Below are 19819 nucleotides of genomic sequence, written 5' to 3' on the forward strand. Positions count from 1 at the left end.
TTGCTCGGCTGGTCCCCAGGGGCTGTAGAGGCGCTCTCACATGTGGGGGTTTGTCTGAGGGCAGCTGGCATGGAAGCTTACGTCAACGTAGACAGTTGCCCGGAGGAACCCCAAGTACGGATGAAAAAAAATGAAGATTATGACGACGGCGACCTTGATGATTCCGACATGGATGTGGTCGGATTTGGTGACGACAGCTCTCGTCCCTCTCCCCAAATACGCTCCGTCGCCAAGAAGCACCCCAAAACGTGGGTCCACTACATCGCCGCTGAAGAGGAGGACTGGGACTACGCCCCCGAGGCCGTGCCCCGCGGCGACCGGTGAGCGCCGCCCCTCCCCCGCAGGGGTGCCGAGCTTGCTTGTCCGCGGGGTGCAGAGGGACGCTAGGCCCGGCCTCACCAGCCCTGTCTGTCCCTCACGCAGAAGTGCCGGGAGTCTGTATTTAGAGAAAGGCCTCAGCGGATTGGCAGCAAGTACAAAAAAGTGCGATTTGTGGCGTACACGGACGAGACGTTTGCAACGCGGGCAGCCGCTGCGCGGGAGGCGGGCATCCTGGGCCCGCTGCTGCACGGGGAGGTGGGCGACTCGCTTTTGGTAAGTGTGAGGAGCGCGGGATGGCCGGCGAAGGCGAGGGGGGTGGGGTCTGAGCTGCTGGGACGGGGCATACACGGCCCTGGAGTCGTGACCCTGCTCTTTGGGTGGACGCCAGCGCCGGTCGACGGTGTTTTTATTGACGTGCCCTTGCTTGACGACGCTGTGTACGTTTCAGACGTGCAGCTTCACGCCTGGCATTGAGCTGAGTGGTCTTCGGGCTTAATCTTCTGTCTCATTTATGCTTTCAGATCATATTTAAGAATCAAGCCAGCCGGCCCTACAACATTCATCCCCACGGAATCGCTGATGTCGGGCCTCTGCACGCAGGCAGGCTGCCGAAAGGTAAGCGCGCCTCGAGTTGTCTGGGCCTCACAGAGCAGAGCCACAGGCGGTCTCGCCCTCAATTGGAAATAATAAAAAATAGGACAAGAATAATAAAAAATGATAAAACGATGCTGGTCCCTGCCCCAGTTATTGATGTAGGCCCTCAAGCCCCAGGCTAACTTCATGCAAGTCATTTGTAAGACGCTCAGGCAGCATTTTTGCGGAGAGGGCAAGTGTGTTCCCCGACACTTGTGGAGAATACGGAGTGCGGCAGTGCCCGTCCTCGCAGAGGAGGAGAGGGTGCAGGGGGGGGGGGGGGTCCCACTGCCTGCTGCTCGGCGCGCGAGGAAGCAGGGGCTGTCCATGCAGTTGAGAGCAGCCGGCTGCATCTCTTTTGAAGACACCCTGCCTAGAACAGGGTCCCAGTAGCATTAGGCTTTTGGACACATCACTTGAGGTAAGAGCTGATGCGAGGAGGAGGGTGACAGAAATAAGCACCTTGCATGGCATGCAGTGCTGAGGTCCCCGCGGTGACTCCTGAGTAGAGGCCAGCACTGGGGCGCCCGCCACAAAGCGACCAAACAGTGTTGTCAAAGAGAGTGACTGTGGGCTAGAGCCCAAGAAGCAAGTCTGACTCCCACCACTCTCCTGGCTCCTGGAAGAGGGAAGGGGAAGGCTGAGAGGTGTGGTGAGCGCACGTCTCCCTGTTCTTCAAGTCCCCGCCACAGGCCAGGCTCAGCCCGGGGGAGAGGGCAGCTCAGTGCGGATGTCGAGCTGACATTTGGTTTTGCGCAGGACCTGTGGGTACTAAAGCTGTCCCAAAATGCATTTTGATGACTACACTGAGACACTTCTTGCCCCGAGGACCCAGCAACCCGGGTCACACGCACGCACTCACGCACGCACGCTGAGGCGCCGCCGGCGAAGCTTGGGCCTGCAGTCCTCCAGCATAAGCCCAGGCCCAAGGCACAGGGCGATCAGCTGGGGCTTCCACGTTCCTCTGTCTACCACTTGGGGCTCTTTTCTTCTTCATACAGTTCTAGCCATGCATTCTAAGTGTTGGGGCAGATTTTCTATCATTCCCATGCGTTTCCAATAGGAGGCAGACCTGCCCATTGCAACTCAAGCTGACAGGCTAACAGAAATCCCCCAGACCATCTTTATTACCTTCAAAATCACGTGACTCTTAGACTTGTCCCAGGTGTAAAAGTAATTTCCATCCACGGAGAGACTTCACATGGGAATAAGGCTTGGAGGAGCCTTGCAACGGTGGCATGCTCACCAGCTCACCGCGCCCTTTGGGGTTTGGGTGTGGGTAGGTGTGAAACACTTGAAAGATTTGCCAATTCAGCCTGGAGCCATCTTCAAGTACAAATGGACAGTGACCCTGGAAGATGGACCGACTAAGGCAGACCCCCGGTGCCTGACGCGCTATTACGCCAGCACCGTCAATCCAGAGCGAGATCTGGCTTCGGGGCTCATTGGCCCTCTCCTCATCTGCTGCAAAGAATCTGTAGACAAAGGAGGAAACCAGGTGAGTGCTGGTCTCCCCAGTGCTGCCTGGGAAACTGAACATGAGTGGTGTTTCCCCCAAGCCAGGCGGGCTCAGCTGTGAGCTGGATTCCTCACAGCTGTGACTGTCAGGACTTTGCTGCAATAAACTTGCCTGGTGGATGGCTAGGAGAGTCTAGGCCCTAAATTATTTCTGTAAATTCCTCCCCAGTCTAAATTTGAGCTTTTCGTAGTGATTTTGCCCATTTGCACGTTCAATTACCACCTACTTATAGGTGACCCACAAATTTGTATCGGTAGCCAAGGCTGCTCCCTGGGACATCTCATCAAGGGTGACTCAAAGGCACCTGAAAATTAACATAGCCCACCGCATTTAGTAGGAGTTCAGTAGATACTTGTTGAGCAAAGTATTTGGAAAAATATTTCAGCATATGTTTAGAATCTGGGCCATTTCTGCTGCTTTGAAAATCAAGTATAAATTCTCTGAAGAAGAAAAGTGTCATTCTTCACTCATTGCTCGCCTCCAGGGTAGTCACTGGCATACGGCGGAGGTCTGGCTGCCTAGTCACAGATTTGGCCATGTGCCTGTCCTGACGAGTTTTTCCTAATTATAGTTTCTCTACCAGGTTTGGAAGAGGACTTAGCCTCTCAGCATTCTAGGTTCTGTAGCTGGAGATTATACAAAATGAGATATACATATTAGCGAAGTTTACAGAGTAAATCTTACATTCAATTAACAAGTGAATAACTCAACAAGTATGATTCATCTACAAACTGCTCTTCTGGAAAAAGTTTCAACTTTTTAATCAGAAAACTTAGGCAATTAGTGTTAGCTAGCATTTTATGTCTCATCTTAACTTTGTTATTTGATATCTATTTTCAATTTGGATTTTTTTTCATTGGTAGCTTTGCGGAAGGGTCCTTGCTAGATAGAAGTTTCAGAAAGACGTTCATCTGATTTGACTGACTTGTCTGAGAGGGACACTGAATGATCAGCTGGGTCTTTAAAGAGTGAAAATCCTTGAATCTGAACATGGAGAGGGTGAGGTTACGGACCATGAAGAAATCAGCCAGCATGTGTCCTTGAGTCCAGAAGAAACTAGCTTACTTAACAGCCTGCCCAGTTACCTTGTCCTGAGGACACGTTTGCGCTAAGCACGTACTCATGGCCTGTAGCCCTAACTGCACTGCCAGGTCCATGTGATAATTGTGGCCCCAGGAAGAAATGCACTTGAACACGGGACTGTAGATGTATCACACACGTGACCAGTCACTGTCCTCCGCTAACGCTAGCACTGCTTCCTCTCTTCCAATGCGTGTAACTGCCAGATGATGTCTGACAAGAGAAATGTCATCCTGTTTTCTGTGTTTGATGAGAATCAAAGCTGGTACCTCGCAGAGAATATGCAGCGCTTCCTCCCCAGCACAGATGGAGTGCAGCCACAGGACCCAGAGTTCCAGGCCTCCAACGTCATGCACAGTGAGTGGAGCAGCCCTGGAGTCCAGTGGGCCATGAACAAAGGGAGACCGAAGCCACAAAATCAATGTCCAGATAATGGGTGAACTTATATCCTATGCAAAGACATATTTCTTTAGAAAGTGTTACAGTTATATACTAGTTTATTGATGCATAAATATGATCATATAATGCATATTTTGTTTTTTCTTTAAGAAGATATCAACTGCTCAGAGAACTTTATTTTTATAGGATAAGTCACATAAGTCAGCTTTCATTTACACAGATGTGCACAATCCATCCTTAATACAAAATGCACTCAATTGGTAAATGACATGGGAAATACAAAGGAAATACAATTTTACATATCTAAAACAGCTGCCAACTACAATTTAACCATCGAATTAATCAAAGTATTGTGCATCAAAAATAAACCCAACATCTCTCTTCCAACTTTATTAAGGTATAATTGACAAATAAAAATGGAATATATTTAAAGGCACAATGTGATCCTTTCAATGTTACTTGGTTGTCCCCTCCCTGTTATAGCCCCATCTCCTGTTCACACCTTTCCACTCATCCTCTGTGCCTCACGCTACCTGGTAAGCAGGTAACTCACGCTACCTGCTAAGACATACTTTCTCCATGACTATACAATCATATAAACACACACACACACACACACACACACACAGATTGTATCGGTTGTTTAGACTTAGCAGAGCACCACAGATTTAAAGGCACATAGGTTGGAACTAAAGAAATAAAACTAAATGACATATTTATCTACATAGAAACTCTCAAGAACACCACAAAAACCTCATAGAACTAGTAAATGAGTTTTGCATGTTAACCTTGTGTTCTGCAGTCAGGATAAACTCATTTATTAGTTCTAGTAGTTGGTTTGTTGGTTTTGTGTTTTTTTGTGGAATTCTTGCAGTTCAGCAAACTTTTGGAAACCTAAATTACAAAAACTATATTATCATATAGTTCAAAAAATGAAATACTTAAGTATAAATATAACAAAATATGTACAGGATCTATAAGCTGAAAATAACAAAACATTGATTAAAAAAAAAACTTGAAAAACCTGAGTGAAGAGAGATCCCACGTTAATGGATCTTGGATCAGAGGATGTCAGCTATCCCCAAATTGATCTTTAGATTTAATGCAATTCCTGTTACAACCCCAGCAGAATTTTTTTGTTGGTAAATAAAAGCACATTATAAGATGAATATATAAAGGCAAAGGAACTAGAATAGCCAAAACAATTTTGAAAATGAAGAATTAAGTTGGAGGGCTCATATTACCTGACTTTAAGGCTTACTATAACACTATCGTAATCAAGACAGTGTGGTATTGGCAAAGATCAATGACACAGAATATGTAGTGCAGAAATAGACCCACCCATATAAGGCTAACTGATTTCTGACACAGATGGAAGTGCAATTCAAAGGAGAAATTATAAATTTCTCAACAAATGGTGTTGAAACAATTGGTCATTCATATACGGAACTACAAACCTCAACTCAACTGACACACCTGAAACAAAGACTAACTCAAAATGGATGATACATCCAAATGTATGAAGTAAAAACCACAAAAAGTTTCAAAGAAAACCTAAGAGGAAATTTTCAGGCTCCAGCACCATTTATTGAAGAGACTATCCTTTCCTCATTAAAATTCTTGACTCCCTTGTCAAATCTTAGTTGACCATATGTATGAGGGTTTATTTCCTGAATCTTGATTCTGTTTCATTGGTATGTGTGTCTATTTTTATGCCATATTGTTTTTAGGTACTTTCATTTTGTAGTATAACTTGTGGTCGGGAAGTGTGATGTATTGGTCTGTTCAGATTCCCCATTTCTTCATGATTCATTCTTGGTAGGTTTCATGTTTCTAGGAATTTACGCACTTTTTTAAGGTTATCCAATTTGTTGGTAGGTAACTAATTGTTCATAATAGTCCACGATTCTCTGTATTTCTGTGACATCTGTTGTACCAGTCCTCTCTTTCATTTCTGATTTCATTCGAGTTCTTTCCCTTTCTTAGTTTAGCTAAAGGTTTGTCAATCTTGTGTATCTTTCAAAAAAAAAAACAGATCTTAGTTTTAATTTTTTTTCTGATCTCTCATTTATTTTTGCATGGATCTTTGCTATTTCCTTCCTTCTGCTAACTTTGGGCTATGTTTTGTCATCTCTTTCTAGTTCCTTGAAATGTAAAGTTAGAATGTCCATTTAAGAGCTTTCTTTTTTCATAATTCAGGTTATAGCACCATCAATTTCCATCTTAAAACTGCTTTTGCAGCATCCCATGGGTTTTAATATGTTGTTCTTCCATTTTCACTCATTTCCCTTTAATACTTAATATTTTATTTTGTATTTCCAATAAATAACCCAAATGGAGCTATGAAATTCATAAAATTTAACATAAATACAATGCATTTATTTATTTTTAAAGCTTTATTTATTTATGCATACAAGAGCTGGGGTACAGGCCAGAGATGCAGGGGTGGGGAGTGGATGAGAGGATTCACCAGACACAGAGTGGGGAACAGAACAGACAGACTGACTGAAATCCACTGCTCAGGGGAGCAGCAGGCGTGACAGGAGAGGTCTGCTGCGCCATGTGGGTTGCTCCCTGGCCGGCCGGAGATCGAACTCGTGCTGCAGAGCCTGTGGATTGCTTCAAAGTGCGGTGCTCAACACCTTGCGCCACCAGTGAGGCCCCATACAATGCATTTATTTAATTGAAAGTCAATATTCCATATATATATATATATATATATATATATATATATATGTGTGTGTGTGTGTGTGTGTGTTGTCTTTTGTAGCATTTTGTCCACCCTGCATTGGATCTACTTGTCCTCATTCTTTGAAATCTGTTTCCTTGAATCTGGAACATTTGCAGATGTTAACTTTGCAAATGTCCTGTTCCTCATCAAGCTGCCACCCCCATAATATAACTTACCAGTCTGTCTTTACCATGATGTTCTATGACTCTCCTTACTTTAGGATTAGGGCCTAGGGTGATCAAGTATTAACAATCTACTTTTGGAGGGACATATAATACTATGTCTTCTTGGGAATCAGATAATGGGTATAAGATATAATCAATTCTAATCATATCATGACAATTCAAAATAATCAGTCCAGGTAGGTCCTGCTAAAACATCTTGTTTCCCATTTATTTTGCAGGCATCAACGGTTATGTTTTTGATAGCTTGCAGCTGTCAGTTTGTTTGCATGAGGTGGCATACTGGTACATTCTAAGTGTTGGAGCACAAACTGACTTCCTCTCTGTTTTCTTCTCTGGATATACCTTCAAACACAAAATGGTCTATGAAGACACACTCACCCTTTTCCCCTTCTCAGGAGAAACTGTATTCATGTCCATGGAAAATCCAGGTTAGCTCTTTATATTATTCTTTTACTAACAGCTGCGATTGCTTCACTAGCCATCCATGTGTTCTTTTGCTCATGTCTGCGCAGACACCAAATGGTTCAAGTGATTTTGGTAACTGCAAGGCATTCTTGACAGCACTATATCAGGTCTTTAACGTAACAATTTTTCCACTAAAAAGTGCCTTTACTTGCCATGGGCTAACCTTTCAGAGTGTTTACTAAGTGTAGTGGTGAATATACATTTATAACACATGCAGTTAACATGTGAGGACTAAAGATGTTTCTGTGTGGTTTGTGAACTTTGGTACTGATGGATAAACACTACTTAGAAGCCTTTGGGAAGTACATGCACACATACCTTCAGGCCACTGTGAAGCCTTCAGCATGAGTGTGACTGTCAGTTTCCTTAACAACTACTTTGGAGAGCACCAGCCCTGTGACCAGGAGGAGCACTGACCTGGCCTCTCTCCAGCACAGATTAACTCCACATTCGTGCAGCTTAGCAACAAGCACTAGGCCTTTCCGTGACTCCTGGCCCTCCTGCCCCATAACCTGCAGAGGGAAGCACAAAAAACTACCTGCAGATTGTTGTTATTCTTTTACACTTAAGGATTTTCTGGAGATAAGTTCTAATCAGGAAATTTCTGGGGAATAAAAACCAATATCATCATATATAACGCATATCCAATATCATCATATATAACACATATTCAACTTCATACCCAAAAACTTAATCTTGCTTCGAGTGACATATGTTTGTGGGAAGTGAATAAAGACTCTGCAAGAGCTCCACTGTCCTATGCCAGAATAACTGTCACTACCCCCAGTGACTGTGCGGGCTCCTCTTTTTCTGTTTTTCCTAATAAACCTGTCCTTTTTTTTTTCTTTTCAACCTTTATCTTTTTTCCCCATTTTTTTATTTTAACATTTATCATTTTTTACATTTTTTAGACAATATCTGCTTCCCCTCACCCCCTCAGGTGTCGTCCCCATAGAATCTCCTTCCCCAGGGCACCCGTGCACCCTCACCTCAGTCCCCTGCGCCCCTCCCTCCCTCCCTTTCCCCCCTCTCCCTCCTCCGCCCCTGCAGGATGTCTCTGTAAACCTGTCCTTTTAAAATGAAATTTTAAAAAAGAATGACTACCATCAAACAGACAAAAGGTAACACATGCTAGTGAAGATGTGGAGAAAGGGGAGCCCTTTGTGCCCTGTTGGTGGGGATACAAATGGGTGCGGCCACTATGGAAAATGGGGTGGAGCTTCCTCAAGAAATTAAAACTAGAATCACCATGTGATCCCACAATCCCAGCTCTGGGCACATAACCAAAGGAAAGGAAATCAGTATCTCAAAGAGGTATTTGTACCCCCGTGTTCATTGCAATGTTATTTACAATAGTCAAGGTACAGAAATAACCAAGGTGCCCGTCAACAGATGAGCGAATAAAGAAAATGTGTTTCTCACACACACACACACACACACACACACACACACACGAATATTATCCATCCATAAAAAGGAAAAAACTGCCATTTGTAACCATCCCTGGATGAAACTAGAGGGTATTATGCTAAGTGAAATAAGCCAGACAAAGATAAATTCTGCATGAAATCACTTATGTGGGGAAATCTAAAAAAAGAAAAAAAACTAAGGTAATAGAATAAAGAGTAGAATGGGGGGGTAAATGTTTTTTAACCTACTCCCCCCCCCCCAGTTATGCCAATAAATACTGATGAGCATCTTCATTGTGAAAAACGCTGACTGTCCCATCCTGGGGGTGTTGCGGCGGCCTCGAAGGGTTGTTAAAACCTGCGATCTGCCCGTGCCCACTTATCGCTCTGGGGTGCTTTGATGGGATCTCATTTCAGGATCGGATAACATCTCACAAAGTCAGATGACTGGAAGTGATTGGCAGGAAGGCGATCTGTCTAGTTGTAGAACTTAGAAGTCTTAAACTTGGTCAGGAATCTTATGCCCGTGTCAGGAGCTGGAGGGGGAGGTTGGCAGCTGAGCATCACCAAGGGAACTGGAACGCTTTTCACTTGCTTTGTATCTGTGATTATAGTTCCTTTTTTATTTCAAATCCTGTTCATGTGGAATTTCCTATTTTTACTTAGTTATTTGCACTCTGAGTTTTATCAATTGTTTTAAATTTATTTTCAGTCACACATGTAATACAAAAATGTGTTTCATTACCAAAATTCAACCGATGCAGAAATAACTGAAGCTCCTCCTGATCACTATCCTCAACACTGAGTTCCTCTCAGAGCTCGGATCTGCCTATTTATGGAGTTTCACTTCCCTTTTCTCACCCAATTACTATCCTGTTCAGCAAGAGGAAGGCATTGGTTTGTCTAAGTTATAAAACTTAGACCCAGTGGTTTTTTACCATAAAAATATGCTTTAAATATCATGAAATTTGGTTCTGAACCTCCAAATAGGATTACATTCCCTATTTTTGTTTTACTGGAGCTTCTGATTACTTTGTTGTCCTTCTTGTAATGTTTTCCCTTAGTTATCCTCTTTCTTTTCCAAGAGCTCCACCAAGAGTGTGTCTCTCGGAGCACGGCCTCCTGCTCCGTACACCCACGTCCTCCAGTCTGGCTGCTTCTCCCCAAGCCTGGGGCACAGTATCAACTTGGGGCTTCTCTTCACCCTCCCTCAAGAGAGGTGCCTGGTTCCTGCATCCCTTGCATCCTATTTTTTGATATACTCCTTTATTTTGGTGGAAAATATTCTCTAATCACTTCTTAAAAATGGCTGCATTGAAGGTAGATTTTCTGAATCCTTGTATATCAGCAAAGATCTGTAGTCTCATTTCCCATTTGGTTGAGTGCCTGGCTGCACGTGGAGCGTTGATTCCCATGGGTGTAACATTCCTTCACAGAGCGTCATGGAAACATACTTTGGGGAAAGGCTTCCTCTTGGGAGACAGTTGGATTAAGTTATGGTTTTGTTTGCAAATATTGCTTAAGATGAGGAGGCTGTCGAGGTACCTGATCAACAGCTTGGCAAAGCCATACTTTACCACCATGGAATTCCTTCTCAGACAATCCTGGTTCTAGCAGAAGTTAACTAGTAGAAGTTAACTTCTACTGTAGCTAAATTGATGTCCTGCCCCTTTATGCACGCTTCTCCCGAGGCTGGTGACGGTGCACGCTACGTCCTGTGTTGTGAGATTTGAATGCATTGTGGGACAGGGTAGATACTACTAGCCTCATTGACAAATCAGAAAACTGGAGTCCAGAGAACACAAATGATACCACAGGTAAATGGTAGAGCCAGAATTTGAATCTGACTCTAGAGCGCATGCCACCATGCAATTCAGTGATAGCAGCCACGTTGGGCATTCTTGAATTAAGTCACTATCATTATCGAAGAGTTCTGTGTATGTAACGCCCTCCGCTCTGTGTTAATTACGTTTCTCCATTTTTATCCCAGTATCTGTTCATTTCAATCACAGCCCTTTCTGGTGGTCACAAACAGGTGTAAATCCACTTGCTGGGCTAAAGTAACCCATGTCCGGTATGGCACCCAGAGGCCGGTGCCGCAGTGGCGGCCACTAGTATTTTTCATGCATCTGCAACGAGGAGAGAACCAGTAATACAGAACTTGCTTGGCACCTGTGTTATAAGTAACCAGATTCTTACTGTTCCTATTCTCTAGGTCTGTGGGTTCTGGGGTGCCACAACTCAGAGTTTCGGAGCAGAGGCATGACAGCACTGCTGCAGGTTACCAGTTGTGACAGGAACACCGGTGATGATTATTACGACACCTACGAAGATATCCCAGCCTCCTTGATGAATGAAAACGATGTCATTGAACCCAGAAGCTTCTCCATGAATTCAAGACACCCTAGCACCCAGCAACAGCTATTCAAACCCAGCACAGCTCCAGAAAATGGCACAGCTCCAGAGACCGGCCATCAGTCTGGAGAGAGAACGCAGCTGCTTCCAGTGCAAAGTGTTCCCGTCAGTGACCTGCTGACACTCGTGGGGCAGACTCCTACTCCACACGTGTCATCAGGGTCTGATCTCCATGATGCCGCAACCGAGGCGGCTGAGCATTCACCTGGGGCAGCAGAAAGTAACAAAGGCCCATCCGAGGTGTCGCCTCTCAGAGCAGGTGGGGACAGAGTGTTTACTCCTGAGCCAGAACTTCAATTAAGACCAAATGAGAACCTGGGGACGACCGTAACAGGAGAGGCGAAGAAACTTGATTCCAGATTTTCTAGTTCATCAAGCCATCTAATAACTTCACCAACAGTTCCATCAGACAAGCTGGCAACAAGTGCTAGAGAGACAGCTTCTGTACGACCCCCCAACATGCCAGTTCCCGTCAGCAGTCCAGCAGGCGCCACTGTATTTGGCAAGAGTTCATCTCACCTGATGGGGTCTGGTGTACCTGTGGGCTTGAGTGAAGGAGGTAATGATTCCAAGTTCATAGAGTCAGCTTCAATGACTAGTCAAGAAAGTTCACGGGGAGAAAATGTATTCTCAATGGAGAGTGATGAGTTGTTTAGAGAAAAAAGACTTCAAGAACCTGCTTCATTGAGCAAAGTTAACATCTCTCTGGTAAAGACAAACAAGTCACCGATGAACTCAACTAACAGGAAGATTCACACTGACGGGCCAACATTATTCCCTGAGAACAGAGCATCGGTCTGGCAAGATACCGTATTAGGAGATAATACTGAGTTTCAAGAAGTGACTTCTTCGAGTCATCATGAAACATTTATGGACAAAAGTACTACAGCTTTGGGGTTTAGTCATGTGTCCCAGGAAACGGCTTCATCAGGCAGCACGGAAATGGCTCAAACAAAAGAGAGTCGTGCGGAAAGCGCCGCCCTGCCCTTCTTCGATACATTCTTCTTGCCAGACTCAGCCAATCAGGTAAAAAGGACCCAGGACAAGGACCCCCTGCGCTCTGGGCAGAGGTCTGGCTCAAAGCAATTAGCGTCTTTAGGATCAGAGAAGTTCGTGAGGCATCAGAATTTCTCGTCAGAGAACAAGGTGGGAGGACGAGAGGACGCGTTTACCAAGGAAACGGGACTCGGCCGGAGGAGCCTTCCAAACAGCAAGACCACAGCGCTCAGGCCCGAAGTCAATGCCCAAGCAAACGATACACACGCTCCAGAGAAAGAGCCCCGGGAGGAGATGGGAAGGCAGGAGACAGTGACCCAAGAGAACGTAGTTTTGCCTCAGGCACACACAGTGCCCGACACCAGACATTTCCTGAAGAACCTTTTCTCGGGAAATGAAGCGACGCGGATGGGCGAGAAGGGCCCAGGGGCCGCGGAGAAGGCGCCGGAGCCGGGCCGACCGGACGGTCTCTCTCAACGGGGTAAGCGGGACCCAGCGCGAGTCACGCCGCTTGTGGAAAGGGCGGCCGCAGAGGAAGGGCGCGCCCGCAGACCGGAGCCGGAGCCGGCGCGGGGGAGAGGCCCTCACCGGGAGGCGGCCCTACCCACGGCTCAGCCCGAGGGGGGCAGAGCGGACTACGATGAAATTTTCCCGACGGAAACGAAGAGAGAGGATTTTGACATTTATGGTGACGATGACACTCCGGGGCCACGCAGCTTTCAAAAGAGAACACGCCACTACTTCATCGCGGCGGTGGAGCGGCTCTGGGACTACGGGGTGCGCGCGCCCCCCGGCGCCCCGAGAAGCAGCTACCACGGGTATGCTTAGGGCGCCTTTGTCCTGCTCTCCTGACGTCTGACCAGCCCGGGCGGGCGCTGGGACAGGCCCGAGACGCTGCCGGCGCAAGCAGGCGCCACTGAGGAGTAAATGAGGGGCGAGGTGACGACGCTCACAGCGGGGTCAGAGGGTGACAGGGCCAGATGCCGTGAGACAGACTGTCAGGCTGGGGGGGGCACAGGGCAGCAGTGGGGAGCAGGAGTCCTGAGCGATGCGGGAGGAATCAGAGAAGCATGTGGCGGGATGCGAGGAAATGGTTTGCTGTGGAATTGGGGACCCCAGACGGCAACGTGGAGGGATTTGAGTGTGAGGGGAGCAGAGATCTTGGGCAAGGGAGAGATTTGAAAGATAAACAAAGGAATGTCAGTGAACAAGTTTTTATATGGCAGACACTTCTGTGGGCGCCAGAGCAAAGTAGGAACACGCATTCTAGTGGGGAGAGCAGCAGGTGATAAATGAGTAGGAAATAGGTAGGGGACTCTGGGTAGTGCCGTTCAGAAGACAGAGGTGGCTGACATGGTAGAGAGGGCTCGAGGGTGCTATAGGAGCTGGGGTGCTCAGAGGAACCCTCTTTGTAGAGACCTAAATGATAAGAGGCCGGCTGGTGGGACTCAGGCAGGGGAGCGGGAAATGCAAAGGCCTTGACAATGAACCCAGGTTCACATGTTTGGGGGAGGTACAGGGGCCATAGTGACCAGCCTGCGGGGGCGGGCCAGGGGGGCTCTCGGGGGCGGGGGGAGGGGAAGGTGGTCGAGATGGGCAGCAGGTGGTCAATAATGCAGGTCTGAGAGGAAGACGGTGGCCTCTGGAGCCTGGTCACTGCTCCCCAGCTGCTGTCCCGGCCACTGACATCCCCGTGTGCTCAAGCTCTGCACTTACCTTAACTGGCGACGCTCTTGCCCAGTCTGGAGCACTTGTTTCCACGCTTGGCTGACCCTGTGCACTAACCCTGCACAGACTTCCGGCCACACGCACTGCTGCCCGTGTCCTCGGGTCACTGCACTGCCAGCAGCAGGGCCAGCGGTTCGCTGTGCTTTCAGGCAGATGGGTAACGGACTCTTGGAGCCATTGGTTATAGCTACAGGCATTTAATGTTGAATCCAGGGGGCCAGCGGGCAGGTACAGAGTGATGCTGCCTGTTTATCCCGTGCCTCTCCCAGGCCCAGGTGGCCACAGTCAGGAGCATGTGCCCACACCGGCGCCCCTCGGCCCAGGGCATGTACCCAGCCCAGAAGGAGGGCATGGCTGCGGGTGCTGTCTGAGGCAGGTGGCAGGGAAAGCCTGACCAGCTCACGTGCCACAGCCACCGTCGTGCTTCCAACCACGGCTGACAACAGCCCACAAGCCAGGGCCGCCCTGTCCTGCGCTTGGGCCCACTTCAAACGTGGCCCCGCGTCTAGATGAGAGCCAGGTGCTCCCTCCATCAGGCCTCCTGCTTGATTCAGATTGTTGCTTAGTCAGGACCGATTAAGTCTTTCCTTTTTCCTTCTTTTGTCTCTCTTATGCTTTCAATTTCCAAGAGTAAGCCCAAGAAACCCTAGGCGCCCTCGCTCAGCGCTCAATAAAAGTAGGACCCATCCAGGCACCTGCTGGGTGCTCAGATAAATTTCCATTGCATGAGCTAGTGAATGACAGAAGCAGGCGAGCAGGAGTGGGGCTTTTGTGTGGGTCCGGACTGAGGAACACCTGGGTTGCTGGCAAAGTCCTTGATCTAGATGGTGGCTGCATTCCTCTACCCAAAACATATACGTCTATGCACCCTATTGTCGTTTCAGTTCACAATTTTAACCCTTAAAAAAAAAAAACTTAAAAAAGGTCCAAGAACTGAACCTGGAGGCTCCCTGATGTTGACAATAGGCTTCTAAACCCTCCACCTACTCGACAGGCAACAAACAGCCCCCGGCAAGTCTTCACTCTGGGCTCTCCGGCGTTCTCTGGCGGCCTCTGCTGCTCTGCTCTCTCGTGGTTCTGCTTCTGCTTCTCTGCTTCTGCTCGCGTCTTCGTGACGCTGCCCTTCAAAGCCCAGTCTTAGCCCAGGTGAAGCCCATCTACCTAGGCCCACACCCCACTCCAGGTGCCGCCATCAGGCATTCAGGACTGCAGGGATCTGTCATCCATCCTAATGGCGAGAGGGCAGAAAAAGCCTGATACTTTTTACCTTACCCTACAAGCACCTACTGTGTGTTGGGTATTTGTTCCAGCTGCTGGGAGTACAGCAGCGGACACAACAGACATTAGTCACTGCTTTTATGGAGTTGGCATCACAGCGAAGCCTGGAGACAATGTGCCCTTGGGGATGCTGCACCGTCACCGAGACGCCGAGTAAGAGGACACACAAAAGCGACTTGGCTTTGATGAGCTGCCTACAGGGTCTGGACCTTAATCTAAATACGGACGATCACCTAGATTTCTCCTGTGAACTCACAGCGTCTCTGTGTTTCCCAGTGGTAGCGCCAGCAGGCACAGAGCAGGATCACTAGGATCCGGGCAGACGGTAAAGGAGAGTCCTGGAGCCCTTCGGTGGCTTTTCAGGCCCTTATGGAGCTTTTTACGCCACTTGTAGTGCGGCACCCAGGTACATGGCAGGCAGGGGGCCCGGGGGCTGGCAGGCCTCCCCGCACCTGATGGGTCTTCACTCTTTCTGGGCTCCCTGGCGTTCTCTCTTCTCTGCTTTGCTGCTGCCGCTGCCGCTGCCGTTGCTACAGCTGTTTCTGCTCTCGTTCTGGTTCTGCTGGCGCCACCGTGACGCCGCCCTTATAGGCCCAGTCTCAGCCCAGCTGCGCCCACCTATGCATGCCCACACCGCGCTCCAGGTGTCCGCCATCAGGCACACATGTAGGACTGCAGGGGTCCATCATTAACACTAATGGCGGGAGGGCGGAAAAGCCTGATAACTTTCATTTACCCTACACCAGTGTCATTCACAGACGCGGTCCGTGTGTCCAAAGCCATACACCCCGAGCCACACCTCCAGGAAACCCCTCTCAGCGAGTGGCATCGCCCTCCGTCCACTCGCCTAAATGGGAAACCTCCTGCTCCCGTCCTGCCCGTCGACTCCCACCTCGTTGTTCGTCCGCGTTGCCCCTACTTGGGGCATCGGGACTTACGTTTCCTCTGTTCTTGTCCCAGGGCGCAGAGCGGGGGCAGCCCTCAGTTCAAGAAGGTCGTGTTCCAGGAATTCACCGACGCCTCCTTCGCTCAGCCCTTGTACCGGGGAGAGCTGAATGAGCACTTGGGGCTCCTGGGGCCCTACATCAGAGCCGAAGTGGAGGACAGCATCATGGTGAGTTGGCGCAAGTTTTGAAAGTACAGAAAATAAAGCACTTGACAAGTAACCCCACGTTGTCTTGCCGGTGTGTGTTCTCATCTTCCTATGTACTCGCGAGGTAGTCACAGTCGTACAATGTAGAATTCTCCGTTTGACTGAACGTCACGTCGTAAACGTTCCTTAGGTCATGAAAAACACTTCCTATTTTTGTAACGACAGCATCATAATGTATGAAATTAGCCATTTACTTTGAATAACCTTTTTTTTTTTTCCCAGTATTTCAAGAATACTGCAGTAAGAAGACTTTTGCTAGGCTGAAATTCCAGTAGTGCCATAGACATGAATGTTGCCAGACTTTTTCTAATGAGCTGACTGCTAGCATCCTTTGCACATTGTCTGTCTTGGGAAGAACGCTTTTTAAATGCATTTGTATCACCATGTATATTTCTGTATGTGTCTTAGCTCAGCTCATCGATACGTGAATGACCACTGGTGATTTAGTGCAGCGGATTCTCCCAAGTGTGTCGTGTCCTCATCGTAAATATAATGCTTCATGAACTAAAACAAGTTTGAATTTGTAAGTCGTTACCCACAAATCTTTAGTGTAGGAAACTTTCTTTACTTCTATGTGCATAAAAATCCTTCCCTAGATAGACATCTTTTCCGTCACCTATACTTTCTTTCCCGTCGCAGTACAGTCTTCACGTCCCACGAAACACGTACACTTTTTTGAAATCTGAGAAGCAGGTCTTTCTTACAGTCGTCACCATGGACTGGCGCTGCCGCGCCAGCTCCCGGAGTTACTCTCTCCAAAGCCCTGCGGTCATGTTTTCTGTGACCCTTTGGAGCTGCTGTTACCTACTCGCGAGTTTTCTCCTCTGCAACTCTGAGTTCATGCCTTAGAAGATCTGGCTCCCACCCTCCCTGGATCTCCAGGTCCGTGCTTCCTCGGGGAGTGAAGACAGACCTGCTGGGCCCGCTGCTCAGGCTGAGCCCTAAGCGGATTTACAAGATCCTGAAATATGACACTTGCTTTCTTTTTCCTGCTTTGCAGATAACTTTCAAAAACCAGGCCTCTCGTCCCTACTCCTTCTATTCTAGTCTCATTTCTTATGAGGAAGATGCGCAGCGCGGAGCAGCGCCCAGAAGGAAGCGCGTGGAGCCCAACGAGACCAGGAGCTACCTGTGGAGGGTGCGGGAGCACATGGCGCCCTCCGCCCCTGAGTTCGACTGCAAAGCCTGGGCCTACTTCTCCGACGTGGACCTGGTAAGCAGGCCCGTGCGGCCTTCATGGAGCCCATGTGCTCTGCGAGGAAGCTGCACGTTTGTCCTGAGTGGAAGGGAGGCTTCACTAGGGCAGGATGAGTCAGGCTGGGGTCAGGGGGCCACAAACGCCCCTCGGCTTCACAGGGAGAGCTCCTCACGGGCCTGCTGTCTCACCTCTCAGGAGAGGGACGCGCACTCAGGCCTCATGGGGCCCCTACTCATCTGCCGCCCCAACACACTGAGCGCAGCCCACGGCAGACAAGTGACTGTGCAGGAATTTGCTCTGCTGTTCACTGTCTTCGACGAGAGCAAGAGCTGGTACTTCGCCGAAAACCTGGAAAGGAACTGCAGGGCGCCCTGCAACACCAACACAGAGGACCCCGCTGTGAAAGAGCGTTATCGCTTCCATGGTAACGGCCCCGTGCCACCGTCCCCCGCGCTGCACGGGGAGCCGAACCAGAGGCTGGGGCTGGCGCGAGGCGGGGGGGCCCCCACAAGGATCCAAGTGCCGCCGAGGGCTTGAAGGTGCCTGTGCTCTCCCCTCCAGCGGTCAATGGCTACGTGATGGATACACTGCCCGGCCTGGTCACAGCGCGGGGCCAGAAGACTCGATGGCACCTCCTCAGCATGGGCAGCAGTGAGAACATCCATTCCATCCACTTCAGCGGACACGTGTTCACGGTTCGGAAAAAGGAGGAGTACAAGGGGGCCGTGTGCAGCCTCTATCCGGGTGAGCTGAGCCTCCTGAGGCGGTGAGCCGGGGCTGTGCCTGTGAGCGGCAGACAGAGGTGACAAGGCAGGAAGTGAACGAGCTCATTTCAGATACAGATAGTGTACCCAGAGGAAGTGGAACACATGGAGTACATGGAATAAGTGGGCGCTGAAGCCCCGCACTGCCCTGGGGGTCTCCTCCCACCTCAGATCCTGCCTGGCACCGGGGTGTTTGGCAGAGCATTTCTCGGGTGCTAATGAAAGCTCGGTGTCACTGTAGTTCTCCAGCGTCCCTTTAAGGCCGGGGGAGGGAGGGGGTGGGAACAAAGGGGGGAGGGCCCATGGGCTGAGGTGGAAGCCTGTGGGTGCTGTGCCCCTGTACCCCAAATCATACTCTGTGTCGTCAACCAACGTCATCTGAATGCAATAAAATGTTACCCCCAAACCAGGTCTCATAACGAGAGTAAAGTCTCCCTGTTTCTGCATAAAAACTCTGATCATCTGTTGCCTTTTCTGCTCACTCCTGGTCATCCGCAGGCCTGCGGAGCCCCCACATCACAAACAGTTCAAGTCAGACGTCCCAGTGCCCAGGCCAAGCTACTCCTGGAGCTCGTGACGGTGGTTTCTGCCCACCTCGCCCCCAGCTCTCAGCGGCAGCTGCGGGAGCGCGGGCCCCCTTGTGAGCCTGGCGGTGCCGAGGCTGGCGCTCTGGCCGGGCCCTTGACACTCTCCAGAGACCCCTCCTCACAGTCCCCGGGCTGCCGTGGTTCCACCTCTGTTCGGGGTTCCTTGTGAGGTGTTCTTCCCACTCTTCACGTCCCTCCGCCTCTTGGCTGGGGTTGCCTTCACCCAGACCCACAAAGACCTCGCCTGGCTTCCCTCGGGGCGCCGCACCAAGTCCGTGGCAGACAGGCCTTTGGTCCTGAAGCCCCCCGCATCCGCAGGCCCCGTAACCCCCCACCCCCGAAGGCCGCTGTCCTGGGCTTGGGGGCGGCCACCGGGGAGCCGCCGAGGGCACGAGGTGCCTGTCTGTCTGTGAGAAGAAAGCGTTCGTGTTGCTTCTGTCTCCCCAAGGCATCTTTGAGACGGTGGAGATGGTCCCATCCGAAGCAGGGGTCTGGCGGGTCGAGTGCCTCCTCGGGGAGCACCTCCGCGCGGGCATGAGCGCCCTGTTCCTGGTCTACAGCAGCGGTGAGTAGCGGCCCAGCACTCGTGCCCGGCACGTGACGACCCCCAACCCAGCCCGTGTCGCTCAGCTGCCCCCATCCCAGATGGCGGCCTCTCGAGGGAGAGACCCTAGTCTGGCCTTGTCTGACCACCAGCCGGTGTTCGGGGGAGGCCTGGGGCCCCGGGGCCTGGGCTGGGCGCCTCCAACACTTCGAAGCTCAAGCTCTGCAGGGCAGCCCCTCCTCTTCACCGCCTGGTGGAGCCCCAAGGTCCCACTGCTCCACGAGGATGCGCCCCATTCCGCAGCGGCGCCGGCTCGGCTCGGGCGCCTGCTGCGGGGCCATGCGGGAGACAGTGGCAGAGCCATGTTCACTGGAGCCGAGTTTGCCGCCCTCCGGCCAGCTCTGTTCCCTCGTT

The 19819-nt window shown here is 49.8% G+C and overlaps 1 protein-coding gene across 1 annotated transcript in view; it reads left to right on the forward strand.

Moving 5' to 3' along the window:
• Positions 1–19819, forward strand: part of F8 (coagulation factor VIII) — a 55470-nt gene that overhangs the window by 19790 nt on the left and 15861 nt on the right. Inside the window, 12 exon segments of the mRNA XM_037512766.2 lie at positions 65–324; positions 427–594; positions 843–936; positions 2238–2452; positions 3760–3910; positions 7087–7296; positions 10958–12971; positions 16120–16273; positions 17313–17525; positions 17706–17934; positions 18072–18254; positions 19310–19426. Coding sequence (XP_037368663.2) covers positions 65–324; positions 427–594; positions 843–936; positions 2238–2452; positions 3760–3910; positions 7087–7296; positions 10958–12971; positions 16120–16273; positions 17313–17525; positions 17706–17934; positions 18072–18254; positions 19310–19426 — 4008 coding nt within the window.

Source organism: Talpa occidentalis, unplaced genomic scaffold, assembly GCF_014898055.3.
Source record: "Talpa occidentalis isolate TD23 unplaced genomic scaffold, MPIMG_talOcc4v2.1 talOcc4.15, whole genome shotgun sequence".
Classification (NCBI taxonomy): domain Eukaryota; kingdom Metazoa; phylum Chordata; class Mammalia; order Eulipotyphla; family Talpidae; genus Talpa; species Talpa occidentalis.